The sequence below is a fragment of the Centropristis striata genome, chromosome 11, assembly GCF_030273125.1.
Source record: "Centropristis striata isolate RG_2023a ecotype Rhode Island chromosome 11, C.striata_1.0, whole genome shotgun sequence".
NCBI classification, from domain to species: Eukaryota; Metazoa; Chordata; class Actinopteri; order Perciformes; family Serranidae; genus Centropristis; species Centropristis striata.
The window spans coordinates 2289381-2312072 of NC_081527.1; the positions used below are offsets into that span (position 1 = coordinate 2289381).

The 22692-nt window shown below is 33.2% G+C and overlaps 1 protein-coding gene across 1 annotated transcript; it reads right to left on the reverse strand.

The window, feature by feature from the left end:
* Positions 1–1297: 1297 nt before the first annotated feature.
* On the reverse strand, positions 1298–14683 carry LOC131980383 (LIM/homeobox protein Lhx8-like). The gene is made up of 8 exons (XM_059344621.1): positions 14559–14683; positions 10758–10916; positions 9881–10002; positions 8283–8503; positions 6669–6772; positions 4873–4968; positions 3398–3578; positions 1298–2054 (listed from the first exon to the last, which is right to left on the reverse strand). Exons 1-8 carry the CDS (start codon positions 14634–14636, stop codon positions 1978–1980), a joined length of 1038 nt encoding a protein of 345 aa, XP_059200604.1. The 5' UTR covers positions 14637–14683; the 3' UTR covers positions 1298–1977.
* Between the last annotated feature and the right edge of the window lie 8009 nt (positions 14684–22692).

Consider the following 22692-nt stretch of genomic DNA (forward strand, 5'->3'; position numbering starts at 1 on the left):
ATATCTGGGAGATGTAACAGAGTTAAGAGTTATACCAAGATAATTTAGGTGATTTATCAAAGCTGATATTTATTCATTTGCGCTTGTTAGCCAGCAGAGAGCGCTGCAGGCCTTCACTTCCTGGAGGAGAGATGATATTTAACTCTAGTTTTGTTCTATTTCCTCCATGTCTGACTCCTTCCATCCTGCCTGTATTCACCACTTAAAACATGTTGAAATACCATGTTGGTATATTTTTCACCTGTATGACCTGATAATAATAATAGATTTTTTATTCTGACTTACTGGATCAACATTTAGAACCAAAAAGAAACAAAGAAAAACCAACATAAATGTGATCTTGTGATTGTGTGTGATCCTGTCATCAACTCTGGTTTTATTCTAGTGGGACTCTGTTTGATTTGGCTCTGGTGTGTTTAGTTGAACAATTTGGGTCATTTTGTGTATTTTTTTTGGTCATTTTGTGTCTTTTTTTGACATTTTGTGTCGTTTTTTACACATTTTGTGTCTTTTTTTTAGATATTTTGTGTCTTTTTTGATAATTTTCTGTCTTTTTTTGGTCATTTTGTGTCTTTTTTGGTCATTTTGTGTTTTTTTTTTGACATTTTCTGTCTTTTTTGGTCATTTTGTGGGTTTTTTTTAGACATTTTCTGTCTTTTTTGGTCATTTTCTGTCTTTTTGTGTGTCTTTTTGGTCATTTTGTGGGTTTTTTTTAGTCATTTTGTGTCTTTTTTCGTGGTCATTTTGTGTCTTTTTGTGTCTTTTTTTACATTTTGTGTCTTTTTTGGTCATTTTGTGTCTTTTTTTTTGTCATTTTGTGGGGTTTTTTGGCCATTTTGTGTCTTTTTTTTTTTTTACATTTTGTGTCTTTTTTTGGTCATTTTGTGTCTTTTAGTCCTTTAGTCCAACATAAAATGTGATTTTGAATAATTTTTTTTAACTTTCTAAACACTATCATGCTCAATAAAGAATTGTAAATGTGTCAAATGTGACCAAAGGAGTCAAATCTACCATATAAGAGGGTTCCATCCAGTTCTATCATTTGATACTAAATCTATTTGAGCTTGTCTCCAGTTTTACTTGGTATATCATCATCAAACTGAAACTGGCCTCATGGAGTTTACAGCCAGAACTTTAGAGGTAAATGTACAGTAGGGCTCCACGCTGCTTTGTTTTCTAGTCTGATGGAGGCAACAAGTCTGGATTATTTGGAGCTTCTGGACACTCCACAGGTTTAAAGGACATAATTAAATCCTGGAGAGAGAAAAAGTACATTTTAACAAGAAACAAACAAAGCTTTTTGTTGCAGCCATGAACTTTAATTCCAGTAACATGTAATGTGAATCCATCCCCCATGTGCACTTCAAACATCTGCTTCTATCACTTTTTAATCTGTGCTTAACACTGAATCTTATCTACTGAAAGGCATCTTTATCCAAAATCAGACATGTGGATGTTTTGAGAAGATGAAACAGATTGAAGAGTTAATAAGGAGAATCTATGTGTCTTCATGAGCAGAATAAACTGAAGAAAGTCGTCTTTACGGAGGAGAATCGCCCCAAACTCTCTCTGTGTCTTCTGACCATTTCATTATCCTCAAACATCCTTAAATAACCAAACTGAAAACCAAACCGACACTCAGTTTTACACCAACAAAGTGACTTATCTCATCATATTCTCCAAATAAATTAAACACAAATAAATGCATTACATATACATATTAACAAAAGTTTTATCATCTCACATATAAATCACTTGACAAATCAGATTCTTACCTCTGAATCTGTATAATTGGATGAAATTAATTAACAAGGCCGTGAAAAATTAAACTCATCGTTTACTGTTTGGACAGTTTGAATTAAAGTCTTCCAATCTTCATACGAGCTTTTGATTAAAGAGTAAATGGTGCTCATCATCATCATCTTCTTCCCATCAGCCAATCACGGTCTGCCTTGGGTTTGGGAGGCGGGCTCTAGCTCAGGCGTGGCTGACTGGCAGCTGTGTCAGCGAATGGGATACGAGCGGCTGAAGCATCAGAGGGTCTGGACTCTGGACTGAACAGTTCATTCAATGAGAAAAATTATTAATTAAGACGCTTAATCAGCAAGTTATTTCTGGAACAATACACGTTTCTAAAAAAATGGATGCAATGGAAACTTTTGTATAGATACTGTACAGGTACATCTAAAAAACTAGAATATGGTGAAAAAGTGTTTTCATTATCTCTAAGTCAGAATCATCAAAATTCCTAGAAAAACAGGCTTGAATTTTTTTCAATCTATGTGTAAGGAATCTATATAATGTACGAGTTTCACTTTCTGAAATGATTTAAAAAATTGAAATATCATGAAAAAATTCAATTTTCTTTCAGAGGTACCTGTAATCTTTAAAATGATTGAGTGTAATAGGATTTATCATCCTTTGTTACCAAGGAAATACATAAAATTACCAAAAAAGGACGTAAAATGACAACAACAAAAAGACATAAAATGACCAAAAAGACACAAAATGACCAAAAAGAGACATAAATGACCAAAAGACACACAAAATATCAAGGAAGTACATAAAATTACCAAAAAAAAGAGAAAATGACAGAAGACAATGACAAAATAGAGAGAGACAAAATGACCAAAAAAAGAAACAAAAATACCAAAAAAGACACTTAATCACCGTAAGAGTTAGGCTTCCTTTTGCATGAATTACTGCATTAATATCGTGTTGACTCACATATTCAACTTCTGATCAACATTCACATTTTGTGACACACTGAGTTTTGTGTTTTCATTCTCTCTAAGCCAGAATCATCAAAATTACAAGAAAAATATAATATATAATCTATATAATGTACGAGTTTCACTTTCTGAAATAATTGACTGAAAATATTGAATTTTTTCATGATATTCTAATTTTGTTACCAAGGAAATGCATAAAATTACCAAAAAAAGAGACATAAAATTACAAAAACAAGATACAAAAATGACCAAAAGTGACACAAAAAAAGACACAAAGACCAAAAAGAGACACAAAACTCAGTGTCTCAGAAAATGAGAATATTGATCAGAAGTTGAATATGTGAGTCAACGGCGTATTAATGCAGTAATTCATGCAAAAGGAAGCCTAACTCTTACTGTAATCTTGTCTTTTTTTGGTCATTTTGTGTCTTTTTTTATTCTCTCTCAGCCAGAATCAATCAACAAAATAACAAGAAAAACAGGCTTGAAATATTTCGCTCTATGTGTAATGAATCTATATAATGTATGAATTTCACTTTCTGAAATAACTGACAGGAAATATTGAACTTTTTCCTGATATTCTAGTTTTTGGAGCTGTACCTGTATATTGCTAGCTGTGTACATTCTGTATTATATAGTGATGTGTGTGTGTGTGTGTGTCTCACCGTCCATATAAGTGAGCGTTGTGAGGAGCGGAGCATCAGGAGAAAGGTAGGTGGTGTACTGCAGATCCTCCATCAGAGGCGGAGTCAGCTGACCAGGAGCCAGTGATGTCATCAAGGTGGAGGAGGCGGAGTTTGGGCTGATGTACTTCTTCTGACGAGCTCGACAGTTCTGAAACCAAACCTGGACGCAGGAGAGTTAATGATGGACACCGTGAAAACCTGTTGTTTTTACGGTAAAAACCAGCAGCTGTGGTTGCCAGAACTTTACCGTAATAAGTACGGTGCAACTTTTTAAAAATATTACGGTAAAATGATATTAGCACTGTTGATTTCACGTCTAAGATTGCCATTTTATTCAATTTTTTAATGTTAAAAAATAAAAAGTTTTGCCATCAAAAGAAACGCTGTTCTGTACGGAAGCCCTGAACCGCAAGTGAAGAAATTTTTTTTGAGATGTTATCTTGTTATTTCGAGGTCATATCTCATTATTTCGAGATAATACACATATGTAAAAAAAAAAATATATTTTTTTTCTTCAGATATTATCTCATTATTTCGAGATAATATCTCGTTATTTCGAGATAACACACCTATGTAAAAAAAAAAAAAATGCTTTTAAAAAAAAATAATATTTTTTTACATATGTGTATTATCTCGAAATAACAAGATAACATCTCAAAAAAAAAATTCTTCACTTGCGGTTCAGGGCTTCCGTAGTTCTGCCATATAATTGACAAGAAAATACTTTATAAATGCTGCATAAATTAAAGATTTTACCATTAAATATTACAGTATATTTCTGTTAGAGATCTGATGTTTAGTACATTTAACAGTGAGAAAAAGCATTTTTAGTCAAAATTACGAGATTAAAAGTCATAATTATGAGATAAAAAGTCAAAAAAATGAGAATAAAAAATAAGTTTTTCCATCAAAAATAACGCTGTTCTTCCATATAATTGACAATACTTTATAAATGCTGCATAAATTAAAGATTTTACCATTAAATATTACAGTATATTTCTGTTAGAGATATGGTGTTTAGTACATTTCACAGTGAGAAAAAGTATTTTTACAAAAAATAAATGCAAAAGTGATGGCTTGTATATATATTATACAGTATATGTTTGCTACAAACACGGTGCCAGTGTATTTTACAGTGGAGTAATGTATTTAAAAAAAACAAAAATGTAAAAAAAAAAAAAAAAACAACAACACTGTTTTACTGAAACTGAATTAACTCATTCATCATTTTACGTCTTTTACTGTCATGGTTTAGCACTAACTGGTTGCACAACATATATATGGACAGTAAAACAGATTTTATTTTAAGTGCAATGATAAAAAATAAGCTGCAGATAGAGCTTGTGACAGAAGTCCTGCAGCCTGACTGCAGAAACACATGATTCTCTCTCCTCATCCAGTTATTTGTCACTTTGTCTGCAGGAGAATTCGAGCCTCAGCAGCAGTTTGTGTACCTGAATGACTCTTCGGCTCAGCCCGGTCCTCTCCGCCAGCTTCTGGAGGGTCTGAGCGTCTGGGTTGTTGTCTTTAGCAAACTGAGTCTGCATCACCTTCACATGTAGAAGACAGAGAGAAAAACATTAAAACCTTCTGGAGCCTCAAAAAGCTCCAAATAATCCAGACTAGTTGCCTCCATCAGACTAGAAAACAAAGCAGCGTGGAGCCCTACTGTACATTTACCTCTAAAGTTCTGGCTGTAAACTCCATGAGGCCAGTTTCAGTTTGATGATGATATACCAAGTAAAACTGGAGACAAGCTCAAATAGATTTAGTATCAAATGATAGAACTGGATGGAACCCTCTTATATGGTAGATTTGACACCTTTGGTCACATTTGACACATTTAACATTCTTTATTGAGCATGATAGTGTTTTGAAAGTTAAAAAAAAGATTCAAAATCACATTTTATGTTGGACTAAAGGACTAAAAAAGACACAAAATGATCAAAAATCACTAAAGAAAGACACAGAAAGACAAAAAATGACCCCAAAAAACACAGAAGACACAAAATGACCAAAAAAAGACACAAAATGAATTAAAAAAAGACAAAATGACCAAAAAAAAAGACACAAAATTACTAAAAAAAGGACACATAATGATCAAAAATGACTAATAAAGACACAAAATGACAAAAAAAGACCAAAAAAACATGACAAAAAAGACACAAAAAATGACCAAAAAAGACACACAAAAAAATACACAAAATGACTATAAAAACACATAAAATGGCCAAAAAATACACAAAATGACAAAAAAAAAGACACAAAATGACTTAAAAAAGGCACAAAAAATTACCAAAAAAAAGACAGAATGGCCAAGAAAAGACATAAGACACAAAATAACTAAAAAATGACAACCTTTAGTCCAACATAAAATGTGATTTTGAATCTTTTTTTTTTAACTTTCAAAACACTATCATGCTCAATAAAGAATTTTAAATGTGTCAAATGTGACCAAAGGTGTCAAATCTACCATATAAGAGGGTTCCATCCAGTTCTATCATTTGATACTAAATCTATTTGAGCTTGTCTCCAGTTTTACTTGATATATCATCATCAAACTGAAACTGGCCTCATGGAGTTTACAGCCAGAACTTTAGAGGTAAATGTACAGTAGGGCTCCACGCTGCTTTGTTTTATACTCTGATGGAGGCAACAAGTCTGGATTATTTGGAGCTTTTACAGACTCAGTAATTTCTAGTCATTTTGTGTCTTTTTTTTAAGTCTTTTTGTGTCTTTTTTTAGTGATTTTGTGTCTTTTTAGGTCATTTTGTGTCTTCTGTGGGGTTTTTTGGTCATTTTGTCTTCTCATTTTGTGTCTTTTTTGGTCATTTTGTGTCTTTTTTTAGTCATTTTGTGTCATTTTAAGTCATTTTGTGTCTTTTTTTAGTCATTTTGTGTCTTTTTGTGTGTCTTTTTTGGTCATTTTGTGTCTTTTTTAGTCCTTTCATCCAACATAAAATGTAAATTTACAGTAGGGCTCCACGCTGCTTTGTTTTCTAGTCTGATGGAGGCAACAAGTCTGGATTATTTGGAGCTTTTGGAGACTCCACAGGGTTAAAGAAAAAAACAAAAACCTAAATAAAACAATAAATTGTGGTAGCACCAAAATGCATTTTAAATAGATACACTCCTTATACACAATACATAACTAAAAATAATGTTATGAGAAGTAGTAAGATAACATTTTGCTCTTAAGCTCGTCACATTTTAGTGGAAGTCAATTACACTAAGTAAAGTGGTCCTGTACCTGCAGCTGGTCCACAGTGAAGCTGGTCCTGGCTCTCTTAGCAGGTCTGGGCATCGAGCTGCACTCGTCTTTCTCCGAAACATCTTCCTCTAACTTTGATTCCTCTGTTAGACGAGACACACAGCATGTTGCTAGGGTCATAGAACTATTTTAAATAAATATAAATTAACAGATATTCACGTTAATCAGGGCAAAGCTTCTGGAAAGACTTGCTGCACATTGTACTGACCAGGCGGCAACCTCCTGGTTTGAGCAGGGAGGCAAACCAGGAAGTGCCTTAATTAAGCTGTATTCTACTATAAATCCCAGCAGGGGGGTGCTAAGTGTGGCTGCAGAAGCATTTTGGTCCATTCATTTCAATGCAAAATGAGAAAACTTGTCACTTGATTTATTACCTCAGAAAAGTTACCATAGTTATGCAGATGATGCACTACTTTACCACATCAAAGAACTGAGGGCCAAAACCAGCACAAAGGAAACAAATTAATGTTCTTCAATGAAACAAAGACTAAAAACAAACAAAGACTAAAAACGATTAAAAAAAGACTAAAAACGATTAAAAAAAAGACTAAAAACAATCAAACAAAGAATAAAAACAAACAAAGACTAAAAACAATCAAAGACTAAAAATGATTTTAAAAAGTCTAAAAACAGGAATGTTGTTGTTTTAGTCAATAGTAATGTTCAAAACAACAACTTAATGTAAAAAGACTTTTGCAGCACAGTTCGTATATCCCACAACTCTAACCAGGTGGCAACCTCCTGGTCAGGGGCACTGACGGGGGCTGCAGAAGCATTTGGGTCCATTCATTTCAATACAAAATGAGAAAACTTGTCACTTGATTTATTAGCTCAGAAATGTTTTTTAGGACAACATTATGTTCTCAATCACTAGTAAAACATCTTCTTCAAGACAATCTGATGTTAATAGTGTAAATAATGGCCCCATTTAGAAGAAAATAGAAGATAAAGAATCGTATGATTTGGGGGCGGGGCTACCTTTGATTGACAGGTCACTGACAAGGCAAGCCGTCATCAGGAGAGAAGCAGAACAATGCGTATCCATGGCAACGTGCCAATAAAGTTATATATAACGTTATATAGATATATAAAAGGACGTTTAGCAGTTTGTAATTTTTGGTAATTTTAACATGTTTTTTGGTAACTTTGTGTCTCTTTTTGTAATTTCACATCTTTTTTGGGTCATTTTTCTGTCTTTTTCATTATCATGTCATTTAATGTCCCTTTTTGGTCATTTTACATTTTTTGTTGGTCTCTTATGACTTTTTTTTGCTAATTCTGTGTCTCTGTGTGTGTTTTACGTCATTTTACGCCTCCTGTTTTAAATGTCTTCCTGGGTGTTCTGCTGGGAAACATTTAAGGTTTATTCTTGGTCATTTTATGTAATTTTTTTAATCATTTCACATGTTTTTGCATCTTTCTTTTTGGTAATTTTGTGTCTTTTTTGGTAATTTTATGTTGTTGTTTTGTTACGTCTCTTGGGTGAAAGTCCTGGGTTTGTTTGTTCTGAAAGAGTTTCCACGGCAACGTGTCAATAAAGTTATATATAATGTTATATAGATATAAAAGAGGAGTCGTTCAACACGTCCTCACCGTTCTCCTTGGCCCGCTTGATGTTCTCCATCATGACGTCATAATGCGGCCTGCAGAACACCCGGTTCTCCAGGAGGCCACACTCCTCCCCGGTGGAGAGCTGCCTCTTACAGGAGCAGCAGGAGAAACAGGCCAGGTGGAAGGAGCTGCCCCGGGCCCTCCGCACCCAGTCACCGGAGTGGATGTTACGGCCACAACGAGCACAGCGGGTCCCGTACCTCCTGCAGGAGCAGAAGGAGGAAGAGCAGAAGGAGGAGGATGAGGAGGAGGAACAGAGGAGATCTGGTGAGTGATCAGTAAGAAACACTCATTCTCGTCTCAAACAGACATGTGAACTTTAACCAATTTTAACGCCTAAAATGCCTGGAAAAAAAGCCTGTAAAACCTTAAAATAAGCCCCTAAAACCTGAAGTTTTTTAAATAATTGTATGTCTTTTTTTTGGTAATTCTGCATCTTTAATAATTTTGTGTCTTTTTTTGATAATTTTGTGTCTTTTTTTGGTAATTTTGTGTCTTTTTTGATCATTTTTTGGTAATTTTGTGTCTTTTTTGCTAATTTTGTGTCTTTTTTGCTAATTTTGTGTCTTTTTTGGTAATTGTGTCTTTTTTGCTAATTTTGTGTCTTTTTTGCTAATTTTGTGTCTTTTTTTGCTAATTTTGTGTCTTTTTAAATAATTTTGTGTCTTTTGCTAATTTTGTGTCTTTTTTAATAATTTTGTGTCTTTTTTGATAATTGTGTCTTTTTTTGATAATTTTGTGTCTTATTTGGTAATTGTGTCTTTTTTAATAATTTTGTGTCTTTTTTTGGTAATTTTGTGTCTTTTTTAATAATTTTGTGTCTTTTTTTGATAATTTTGTGTCTTTTTTGGTAATTTTGTGTCTTTAATAATTTTGTTTCTTTTTTGATAATTTTGTGTCTTTAATAATTTTGTTTCTTTTTTTGATAATTTTGTGTCCACGTTCAGCAGCATGGAGCCCTGCCCAGCAAAGGTAAAAAAAACACCTCGACCAAGTGGAACATGATATTAGACATTTTTTTGGAAAATGCTTAGTTTTAGTTTAGTTTTTACTAGTTGTAGTTTAGTTTTTATTAGTTTTAGTTTAGTTTTTATTAGATGTAGTTTAGTTTTTATTAGTTGTAGTTTAGTTTTTATTAGTTTTAGTTTAGTTTTTATTAGTTTTAGTTTAGTTTTTATTAGTTGTAGTTGTGTTGTAATGGGGTATTTGTTGGGTCCAGATTCAATAAGGTCACAATAAATGTTTCCTTTATTTCCTTTGTCTGATCCATCTCAGCCCCAATAAGTTTATTAAGTCATAAAACCAGATAGATGAAATAGATTTCATATCAACCAAAAAGGTTTACGGATGAAAAAAGTTGACAAAGACGAAAACGAAGGACATTTCACTATAATTTTAGTTAGTTTTGTAACCACAAAATACAGTTTCAGTTATTGTTTTTTTTTAAAAACTCTTATTTTTATTTCAGTTAACGAAAATGTTTTTTTCAACTCTAGTTTCCGTTAACTATAATAACGTTGCACGAGAGTGTGAGAGTAAATTTGAGGAGGCCATGACGGGTTAAACCAGGTGTAACTGACCTGAAGTAGTCGAGTTTACAGAAGACTTGTTTGTCCTTGATGAAGCAGCTGACGTGTCGTCCCAGTGACGTGTTACAGACGCTGCAGGACAGACAGCGGACATGCCAACACAAGTTGTTCACCTGAGAGGAGAAGAAGACGAGATCTTCATCAGATATGGATGAAAACTCATATTTTACACATATTAACCCTCGACACTAGTCCTCCTGTCAGCTATATACCCATACATGGTCCTCAAAAAGGACCCCATGACATCAGACTGGTTTAAGGACATGCAGAAAAAAAATTAACAACAACTTTTTTTTTCACCTTTTAAAGCACCTCATGACCAACACATTGATATATAATTTTCGGCCTCATTTCAAGAGAAAAAAAGGAATAAAACAACAAAATGACCAAAAAAGATACGAAAGGACAAAAAAAGACAAAATGACTAAAAAAAGACACAAAATTACAAAAAGGACAAAATGACTAAAAAAAGACACAAAATGACTAAAAATAAGACACAAAATTACAAAAAAAGGACAAAATGACTAAAGAAAGACACAAAATGAAAAAAAAGACACAAAATGACCAAAAAAAAAAGACAAAATTACAAAAAAAAAGACAACAAAAAAGTAATAAAACCCAAATATTTTTTCCCAATAGTTATAGTGAAATAATAATTCCTTGATGGGAATGCACAGAGTAGTTTTTTTGCAGTGATTAGTTTGCAGATTTCAACTTCCATTTTATGGTTAATATTTCTAATAAAAGGTATTTTTTAGCCTTTTAATGGCGTTTGCACTAGAAAAAGAATGGGTAAGGTAAAATATGAAGTAAATGTCGTGTTTATTCTCTTCTTTTGAACAGAGCATGTATCTAGCTGCAGCCTCACCTTCAGCAGGTATCTGTCCAGGATCTCCAGGCCGCAGGACGAACACAGAGTCTTCCCCGGCAGAGACACCACGGTGGGGACAGACGCCGAGGAGGACGAGGACAGAGAGGACGGAGAGTAACAGTCCTCCTCGAAGAGATCATCAGGACCAGAAGAACCCTGAGGACACACAGAACCAGACTAGAAAACAAAGCAGCGTGGAGCCCTACTGTACATTTACCTCTAAAGTTCTGGCTGTAAACTCCATGAGGCCAGTTTCAGTTTGATGATGATATACCAAGTAAAACTGGAGACAAGCTCAAATAGATTTAGTATCAAATGATAGAACTGGATGGAACCCTCTTATATGGTAGATTTGACACCTTTGGTCACATTTGACACATTTACAATTCTTTATTGAGCATGATAGTGTTTTGAAAGTTAAAAAAAGATTCAAAATCACATTTTATGTTGGACCAAAGGACTAAAAAATATACAAAATGACCGAAAAAGACACAAAATGACTAAAAAAAAGACACAAAATAACAAAAAAAGACACGAAAAGACAAGAAAATGACAAAAAAAAGACAACAAAAGACACAAAATGACTAAAAAAGACACAAAAAAGGCACAGAATTACCAAAAAATACACAAAATTAACCAAAAATTACAAAAAAAGACACAAAGTAACAAAAAAAGACACGAAAAGACAAGAAAATGACAAAAAAAAGACACAAAATGACCAAAAAAAGACACAAAATGACTAAAAAAGACACACAAAAAAGGCACAGAATTACCAAAAAATACACAAAATTAACCAAAAATTATAAAAAAGACACAAAATAAGTTTTTAAAAAAAGGCAAAATGATAAGACAAAATTCACATTTGCAACATTTAAGATTCTTCATCGAGCATGATAGTGATTTGGAAGTTTTTTTTAAAAGATTCAAGATCACATTTATGTTGGTTTTTCTTTGTTTCTTTTTGGTTCTAAATGTTGATCCAGTAAGTCAGAATAAAGAATCAATTATTATTATTATCAGGTCATATAGGTGAAAATCAGTTTCAGACTCAAAATGACTAAAAAAGACACAAAAAGACTTAAAAAAACAAAACACAAAATGACAAAAAAGACAAAAAGACACAAAATGACCAAAAAAAGACTCAAAATGTTTTTTTTTAAAAAGACACAAAATGACACAAAATGACAAAAAAAAGACACAAAATGACACAAAATGACCAAAAAAAGACACAAAATTACTAAAAAAAAACACACAAAATGACCAAAAAACTACACAAAATGACTAAACACAAAATAACCAAAAAAAAAGACAAAATGACAAAAAAAAGACACAAAATGACTAAAAAAAGACAAAAAAAGACACAAAATGACTAAAAAAAGACAAAAAAAGACACAAAATAACCAAAAAAAGACACAAAATGACTAAAAAATGACCAAAAAAAGATACAAAATAAGTAAAAAAAGACACAAAATGACTAAAATTGTTGGGCTAAACACACCAGAGCCAAATCAAACAGAGTCCCACTAGAATAAAAACCAGAGTTGATGACAGGATCACACACAATCACAAGATCACATTTATGTTGGTTTTTCTTTGTTTCTTTTTGGTTCTAAATGTTGATCCAGTAAGTCAGAATAAAAAATCTATTATTATTATTATCAGGTCATATAGGTGAAAAATATACCAACATGGTATTTCAGCATGTTTTAAGTGGTGAATACAGGCAGGATGGAAGGAGTCAGACATGGAGGAAATAGAACAAAACTAGAGTTAAATATCATCTCTCCTCCAGGAAGTGAAGGCCTGCAGCGCTCTCTGCTGGCTAACAAGCGCAGACCAAAACTCCATAGAGTTAACACCAGCTTTTACTAAATGTTATATATATATATATATATATATATATATATATACACACACACACACACACCACTTTCTGCTACACTCAATATACACGCAATATAAATATTCTATTCTTACAGTTTCATATTTATATTTTATTTGTCTTACTTCCCAGAGTATTGTGAGCAAATGCATCGGAATTTAATTCAATGTGAATATTTCTTTGTATAAGTGAATGACAATAAAGTCAACAACAGAAATATCTGATAAGAGTTTAATGTAAGAGCTGATATCTAGACATTTAACATGGTTTTATTCATAATGATTTTGGTTAATATCAATAAAACCATGTTAAATGTCTAGATATCAGCTCTTAAATTAAACTCTTATCAGATATTGTTGTTGTTATCATTATATTTGTCCAAACAAATGAACCTTTAGTTGTACCAGACATTAAAATGAACAAGAAATTGAAGAAAACAAGGTGTTTTAATATATTTTTTCTATGACTGTATTTTTTTTTTGTCATTTTCGTGTCTTTTTTGATCATTTTTACATCTATTTTTGGTCAATTTGGGTGTATTTTGATAATTTTGTGTCCTTTTTTGGTCATTTTTACATCTACAGTCATGGAAACATTGGTCTAATCATTTTTTTCATGACTAATATATATATATATATATATATATATATCACCCTCTGCTGCTACACAATATAAATATTCTATCTTTATGGTCGATTATTACAAATATTTATATTTTATTTGTCTTATGTCTTAAATCCATCGGAATTTCACTCAATGTGAATATTTCTCTGTATAACTGAATGACAAAGTATATCTAATATAATAATAATCATAATACCTTAATTTGTTCACAAAGTGCTTTGACAGAACAAACATGGATAAAACTCCAAAAAATAAGAAACCAATAATGAAGAAATTAAAATTATACACACACACACACACACACACGTTAGAAGGACCAACATCACATGAATGCCTGTAAGTCTGTAAAAATGTGTTTTGAGAAGTGACAGAAAATAAATTATATAATACATATATTTTAACATCTATTTTTGGTCAATTTGTTTCCATTTTGATAATTTGGTGTCATTTTTACATCTATTTTTTTCGTCATTTTGTGTCTTTTTTTTTTAGTCATTTTTACACCTAAAGTCTAATCATTTTTTCCATGACTACATATATATATACACACACACATCACTTTTTGCTGCTACACTAAATATTCTATTTTTACAATCTTATATTTATAGTTTATTTGTCTACATCCCAGAGTCACTGTGAGCAAAAGCATCAGAATTCCGTTCAGTGTGAATATTTCTATATATAACTGAATGACAATAAAGTACACACATATATATATATAGTATATATATATATATATGACTGGTACAACTAAATAAATATCTAGACATTTAACATGGTTTTCTTAATAATGATTTTGGTTATTATCAAGAATGTTTCCATGACTGAAGATGTAAAAATGATCAAAAAAGACACAAAAATGACCAAAAAATACAGTCATAGAAAAAAATACATTAAAACACCTTGTTTTCTTCAATTTCTTGTTCATTTTAATGTCTGGTTCAACTAAAGGTTCATTTGTTTGGACAAATATATATATATATAAGTATATATATATATATATATATATATATATATATATAAAGCCACTATCACAACATTTAGAGCCTATTTTTTAGTTTCGCTCGTCGACGGAATTTTAGAGAAAAGTCGGAAAACTAAAAGGTTTTAATGTGTGTTTAGCTAACAACACATATAACAACATATATAACAACACATAGCGACATAAAGCGTCATTAATGCGTCTCCAGTTCAACTTTAACAGTCTGTCGGCCTCTTTAACTCTTTAAACTCTTTAAACTCTTTAAACTCTTTAAAGTCTTTAAAGTCCCTGTAGCGCTGATATAACCTACTGTGTCTCCTGCAGGGTGTCCTGGTTGGAGCGGAGAGAAAAGAGTCTCCGGAGGTCTCTGCTCTGTCCCCGACATCATCCTGTCTCACACACACACACACACACACACACACACACACACACACACCACATACATGTCTCACTGACACACACAGACCTGTCTCACGGCTCATATCATCTCCAGTATTCAAAGTTCACCGCAAAACGGGAAAATATCCGCTCAAACTGTTTCTTTCCATTTTATTCCATTTATTCATGTGTCGTCATGTGTCTTAATAGGTACTAAATATGTTCATTTTGTTATGAAACCATAAGAAGGAGACAGACTAAATAATCTGCTCCTCCTGCTCCTCCTCCTGCTCCTCCTGCTCCAGCTGGAGGAGATCATCACTGATTGCCTCCCACCTGAACCTGATGACATCATCAGACTTTAACCTGATTAGACACACCTGAGGTTCTCCTGCTGTTGTTAAAGAAGGAAATATGATGTTGTTTTCTTCAGTTTCTTGTTCATTTTAATGTCTGGTTCAACTAAAGGTTCATTTGTTTGGACAAATATAATGATAACAACAGAAATAATATGATGATAAGAGTTTCATTTAAGAGCTGATATCTAGACATTTAATGTAAAATTATCAGAATAGACAGGAATTGACAAAAATAGATGTAAAAATTATCAAAAAAGACGCAAAATGACCAAAAAAAGGACACAAATTTATCAAAATAGAAACAAATTGACCAAAAATAGATGTTAAAATTATCAAAAAGACACAAAAAATGACCAAAAGACACAAATTGACCGAAAATAGATGTAAAAATGATCAAAAATACAGTCATGAAAAAAACAAACATGTTGTTTTCTTCAGTTTCTTGTTCATTTTAATGTCTGGTTCAACTAAAGGTTCATTTGTTTGGACAAATATAATGATAACAACACAAATAATATGATGATAGGAGTTTATTGTGAGAGCTGATATCTAGATATTTAACATGGTTTTATTGATAATAACCAAAATCATTATCAATTGTGTCTTTTTATTGGTCATTATACATCTTTTTTTGGTAAGTTTGTGTATTTTTTGGTTTTCTTAATAATGATTTTGGTTATTATCAAGAATGTTTCCATGACTGTAGATGTAAAAAGGAGCAAAAAATGACACAAAATTGTTGAAATAGACTGAAAATTGACCAAAAATAGATGCAAATATGACCAAAAAATGACACAAAATGACCAAAAAATACAGTCATGGTAAAAAACAACTAAAGGTTCATTTGTTTGGACAACAAAAATATCTGATAAGAGTTTAATTTAAGAGCTGATATCTAGACATTTAACATGGTTTTATTGATAATGATTTTTTGGTTATTATCAATAAAAGGCCACTTAATTTTATCCATGACTGTTATTATTATTATTATTATTATTATAATTATGACGAGTCAAAAATATTTGTCAAACTCTGGCTGAATATCTGCTCAATGCTGCCTTTTCTAACAAGCGCATTAATGGTTTTTTTCTTTAATTTAATGTTGTTGTTTTTTTGTGCGGACATAACAGTCAGTATTGATAACGAAAAACACATATATTTAAATAAAATCACAATTTCATAATTGTCTCACATGCTGACACCCTTCAAATCACACACTGTAAATAACCTCCAGTTATTTACTTTATTATTCACATTTCATCACTGTGTTTGATTTCTACACTATATTTCTGTATAATTTACAATAAAAATCACTCCATGTGACAAAATCACAGTAGTTAAAACATTACTGTATAAAAACACAGTAGACAGAATGAAAAGTAAAGTAGACGACTGTATTTTTCTATTTTTATCATCATTTTGATCAGAATCAGTCCGATACAAACGCTGTTTAAATAATTAACTTAAAGTTTTTCATACAAAACACAGAATGGAAATCAATTGTAAAACAGTAAATGTATTAATATTATTTTTATTTAGTGTATAGAGTAATTACTTGCAATTACTAGTTATTTCTATAAAAATAATGATGAAATTATTATAAAATTAACAGCATTGTTTACTGGCTGTATTACAATATACAGAACCATTAAAAATCACAATGTTTAACTGTTTTTTATTCTTACTGTAAACAAATCAGTACTGTAAACACAACTAAAAAACAGTGTTTAATTGTTTTTTATTTTACAGTATAAAAACAGGACTGTAAATAAGAATACAATAATAATTACAGTAAGTTTCTTGTTAATTGCTGCTAATAAATTACTGTAAAAATCACAGTTGATTCTTTACAGTGTGGTTTCACTTCTGTATATATTATTTTCGGTTATACAATAAATGGGAACAGCAGAAATAGCTGATAAGAGTTTAATATAAGAGCTGATATCTAGATATTTAACATAAAATGATCGAAATAGACACAAATTGACAAAAATAGATGTAAAATTGATCAAAAAAAGACGCAAAATGACCAAAAATAGATGCAAAAAGGACCAAAAAAAGGACACAAAATTATCAAAAAAGACACAAATTTACAAAAATAGATGTAAAAATGACACAAAATTGTGGAAATAGAAAAAAAGACTAAAAATACAGTCATTACTGCTTTACTTGTCATTTGACGCTTTTGTCCAAAGCAACTTAAAATCACAAAACAGCAAAAGTTTGAACCATTCATACTGAATTTTCCAGAAAATAATGTAATTCATTGTATCAAAATATTTTATTATAGTTTAGTAAATAAAATATTTTATTATAGTTTAGTAAATAAAATATTTTATTATAGTGTGGCCCATCAGTTCTAAAGCAGCTGTTTGATACAATGAACGGCATTGTTTTCTGGGAAATTAAATATGAATTGTTCAAACTTTTGCTGTTCCCATTTATTGTATAACCGAAAATAATAAATACAGAAGTGAAACTACACTGTAGAGAATTAACTGTGGTTTTTACAGTAACTTATTGGTCATTTTTGGTCAAATTGTTTCTATTTTGATAATTTTGTGTCCTTTTTTTGATAAATTTTACATCTATTTTTGTCAATTTGTGTCTATTTCGATAATTTTATGTTAAATATCTAGATATCAGCTCTTAAATTAAACTCTTATCAGCTATTTCTGCTGTTCCCATTTATTGTATAACTGAAAATAATATATACAGAAGTGAAACCACACTGTAAATAATTAACTGTGGTTTTTACAGTAACTTATTGGCAGCAATTAAACTTACTGTAATTATTATTTACAGTAGAACTACTGTATTTTTGTTTACAGTACTGGTTTATTTACTGTAAAATAAAAACAATTAAACACTGTTTTTTAGTTGTGTTTACAGTACTGATTTGTTTACAGTAAGAATAAAAAAAACAGTTAAACATTGTGATTTTTAATGGTTCTGTATATTGTAATACAGCCAGTAAAAAAATGCTGTTAATTTGATAATAATTTCATCATTATTTTTTATAGAAATAACTAGTAATTGCAAGTAATTACTCTATACACTAAATAAAAATAATATTAATATATGTATTGTTTTACAATTGATTTCCATTCTGTGTTTTGTATGAAAAACTTTAAGTTAATTATTTAAACAGCGTTTGTATCGGACTGATTCTGATCAAAATGATGATCAAAATAGAAAAATACAGTCGTCTACTTTACTTTTCATTCTGTCTACTGTGTTTTTTACAGTTATGATTTTTAATGCTACTGTATATTGTAATACTGCAGTAAACAACGCTGTTAATGTACAAATATAATGATAACAACAGAAATAATATGATGATAAGAGTTTATTGTGAGAGCTGATATCTAGACATTTAACATGGTTTTATTCATCATAACCAAAATCGTTATCAATTGTGTCTTTTTATTGGTCATTATACATCTTTTTTTGGTCAATTTGTGTATTTTTTGGTTTTCTTAATAATCATTTTGGTTATTATCAAGAATGTTTCCATGACTGTAGATGTAAAAAGGAGCAAAAAATGACACAAAATTATTGAAATAGACTGAAAATTGACCAAAAATAGATGCAAATATGACCAAAAATGACACAAAATGACCAAAAAATACAGTCATGGTAAAAAAAACAACTAAAGGTTCATTTTTTCAATGATTCAATGATTCAATGATTTTAATGGTTCTGTATATGTTAATACTGCAGTAAACAACGCTGTAAATGTATTTAAGAGAAGTAAAACATTTTGGTTTAGATAAAGTAGTCTCTATAAATATCGCACATGTTAGGCGCTGTATATATGTGTGTGTGTGTGTGTGTGTGTTAACACTGGTTAACAGTGTTTGTGAGGACTCACCACGCTGCTGGAGACGCAGTTAAACATGTTGCTGCAGCGGTTGCGGGTTCATCTCCTGCAGCCAGATGTTGCTGCTGTCTGTTAATTAATCCACTGGAGCCGCTCCGGACTGGTTTCACACTGGCTTCACACTGGTTTCACACTGGTTTCTTGCTCTTGTGAGGACTTTGTTCTCTCACCATTTGTGAGAGCTTCAACTTAGTTTGGCGTCATTTTAAGCAGCGGGTCGGATCGGGTCGGACCTCCCACTGCTGCTGCGGACCGCCCGCTGCTGTTCATTCTGAGGACCAGACTAACTGTTTATTGAAAATACACGTTTTATTTACAGTAATAACTTTATTTATATATGTTTCAAAAGATGTCTAAAAGCTCATTTAACTGCTGTTTTAAAAGTCTAATTCACACACAAATACACTTTTATATCATGTTCATTTTGTTTTTAATTGCTTTTGGTTTTGTCATTATAACTTGTTGATGTTATACATGTGGGTTTTTTTTTTCTATTATCAGTTTATTACTTTCTTATAACTATGAAATTTCAGGTGGAGGCTTTAAATAAATAAGCCCATGTGGGTTTTCTGCCTCTCCCTGCACTTTACACTATATGTTATCTTTGTCATTTTATGTAATTCTAACTGTGCAAATAAAAATAAAGCTAAACCTACATATGATATGTAGACAAGTTCATCATAGCATCAAATACAACAACTTCAGATTATTTTGCAGATAAATATGAATCCATATAATATGAACTGTTGGTTTTTATCGTTTGATTAAAAAGTGACAGAAAGGTTGCACAAAAGGCCCAATGAGTATTCAGATCCTTTACTGCAGTAAAAGTACTAATACACACTGTTAAATACAGTAAAAGTCCTGCATTCAAAACTTACTGAGGTAAAAGTACAAAAGTATCAGCATCAATATGTTCTGTAAGTATTAAAAGTAAAAGTACTTGTTATGCAGAATGGACCCACTCATATATATATGTATACTGGAGGATTGGGGGACTGGGGGACTAGGAGACTGGAGGCCTGGGGGACTGGAGGCCTGGGGGACTGGAGGACTGGGGGACTGCGAGACTGGGGGACTGGGGGACTGGAGGACTGGAGGACTGGAGGACTGGGGGACTGAGGGACTGGAGGACTGGGGGACTGGGGGACTGAGGGACTGGAGGACTGGAGGACTGGAGGACTGGGGGACTGAGGGACTGGAGGACTGGGGGACTGGGGGACTGAGGGACTGGAGGACTGGAGGACTGGAGGACTGGGGGACTGAGGGACTGGAGGACTGGGGGACTGGGGGACTGAGGGACTGGAGGACTGGGGGACTGGAGGACTGAGGGACTGGAGGACTGGGGGACTGAGGGACTGGAGGACTGGGGGACTGGAGGACTGGGAGACTGGGGGACTGGAGGACTGGGGGACTGGGGGACTGAGGGACTGGAGGACTGGGGGACTGGAGGACTGGAGGACTGGAGGATTGGAGGACTGGAGGACTGGGGAACTGGAGGACTGGAGGACTGGGGGACTGGAGGACTGGAGGACTGGGGGACTGGGGGGCTGGAGGACTGGAGGACTGGGGGACTGGAGGACAGGAGGACTTGCTTATTGGAGGACTGGAGGATGGGGGACTGGGGGACTGGGGGACTGGGAGACTGGGGGACTGGTGGACTAGGAGACTAGGGGACTGGAGGACTGGGGGACTGGAGGACTGGAGGACTGGTGGACTAGGGGACTGGGGGACTGGGGGACTGGGGGACTGGAGGACTGGAGGACTGGGGGACTGGGGGACTGGGGGACTGGTGGATTATGTTGCAGACACAGTGAAGACCCAGAGGGACTCTTGACCCAGTCTCCATTCTCAAAGTTCCCTCTGAGTGTTTCATTCTGCCTTTTGACCCGGGTCTCTGGTGAGACATCAGCTCCACTTAGAGTCTGACAGGCTCATAATGCAGGAGGAGGAGCTGGAGACTCGAGAGCACTCGGAGTTAAGAAGGGGGACCACTCGGGACTCTCAGACCCCCTCTGCACCACTTACTAGATTATCAAACAGCTGAATGAAACCCTCAGTATGACTGTTGGTTCCAAATGTCTTAAATCACAGGGAGTTATGGAAATTATACAATATATTAAACCAAGTCGCTGCAGGTCAGAAAACCTGAACTCTCCCCTCAGGTCTGGGAAATAAAGGCAGACGGTGTGGATGTCTGAATAAACATCGTTCAGTCCCCAAACTGTGTTCACAAGGTCCCCGCTGGACAGAAAGAAGAAGATGAGAAGTCCTGATAGTCCGAGAGGCTCAGTGGATCTGAATCACAGGAAACGACCTCCTAACATCAGATTCTCTTAAAGCGCTGCAGCGTTTTAGCTCTGGAGAAAACTTTATTAGACAACAGACACACACACACTACAGCTGTTTGTCCTCTTTTTGTTAATGTCAGTGTAGTTTTGTGTCACTTGGTTATTGTTTTGGTCTTTTGGCAGTAATATTTTGTCTATTTTTGGTTGTTTTGTGCCGTTTTATTGGCTATATGAGTCTAGTTTTGGTCTCTTTGTGTCTCCTTGTAGTTATTTTTGCATTGTTTTGTAGTTGTTTTGGTCACTTTGTAGTCATTCTGTGTCTCTTTGTAGTTTTTTGTGTCACTTTGTAATTACTTTGGTCTTTTTGTAGTTGTCTGTGGTTGTTTTGTACCTTTTGTGAACGTTTTTTTTTCTCTTTTTAGTTGTTTTATGTCACTTTGTTATTTTTTTGGTCATTTGGCAGTAACATTTTGTCTATTTGTGGATGTTTTGTGCCTTTTATAGGCATGATGAGTCTCGTTGTGGTTCTTTTTGTTTTTTTCTTGTAGTTTTTTACATTATTTTGTAGTTGTTTTGGTCACTTTGTAGTCATTTTGTGTCTCTTTGTAGTTTTTTGTGTCACTTTGTAATTGTTTTGTTTACAAAGTGACACAAAAAACTACAAAGAGACACATAATGACTACAAAGTGACCAAAACAACTACAAAATAAAACAAAAATAACTACAAGGAGACACAAAGAGACCTACAACGAGACTCATAATGTCTGTAAAAAGGGACAAAACAACCAAAAATAGACAAAATGTTACTGTCAAAAGGCCAAAACAACTATAAAGAGACACTTTGACAGTCTGCTGTCTCTGCTGCTACATTCATGAATCTGCTGGTTATTCTGGTCGTTAACATGAATGATTTAATGCCAAACAATTACACAAGATTAAGGATGTTTCATGGCTGCTTTGAGCCGTGAGTTAAGGAGGTCAGCACACACACACACACACACACACACACATACACACACACACACACACACACACTGCTCACACCTGCTCCTTGATGAGAGTGGGGGGTTAAAGCTGTCAGACCTGTGAGTGTCAGCACGGGTCAGACTGTCCGTCACAAGGAGGATTAAGTCATTTTTATTTACCTGCATCTGTCTAAAAATATCACACAAACCATAGAATTTTTTTTTTTTTTACAAGGAATTCATCAATGGACGTTTCAGTTTTGATTAACCCTCCTGTTATGTTTTGGGTCAAATCGATCCATTTCAAAGTTTAAGAATGAAAATAGTTTAAAGTATTTTTCATAAAAAGGAAAAAATATAAAATTAAAAAATCAATGTCATGTAAAGCCATTGTATTGTATATGTAGGTGTTTTCAATGTGCATAAAAAAGTTTTAACATGCATTATTTTTTAATGAAAAACGAGTGAATTCTTATTTACCTCTAAATGATGTGGAGTCGAAGTATAAAGTTACATAAAATGGAAATACTCAAGTAAAGTACAAGTACCTCAAAAATTTAAATAAGTA

Excerpts from the sequence above, each read along its gene's own strand:
- LOC131980383 (XM_059344621.1), bottom strand. The coding sequence starts at position 14,636 with ATGATGTCGGGGACAGAGCAGAGACCTCCGGAGACTCTTTTCTCTCCG. Across the intron at positions 10,003-10,757 it reads TGGACAGATACCTGCTGAAG|GTGAACAACTTGTGTTGGCA; the intron begins GTGAGGCTGCAG and ends TTCTCCTCTCAG. Across the intron at positions 2,055-3,397 it reads AACGCTCACTTATATGGACG|TCCAGAGTCCAGACCCTCTG; the intron begins GTGAGACACACA and ends TGAACTGTTCAG.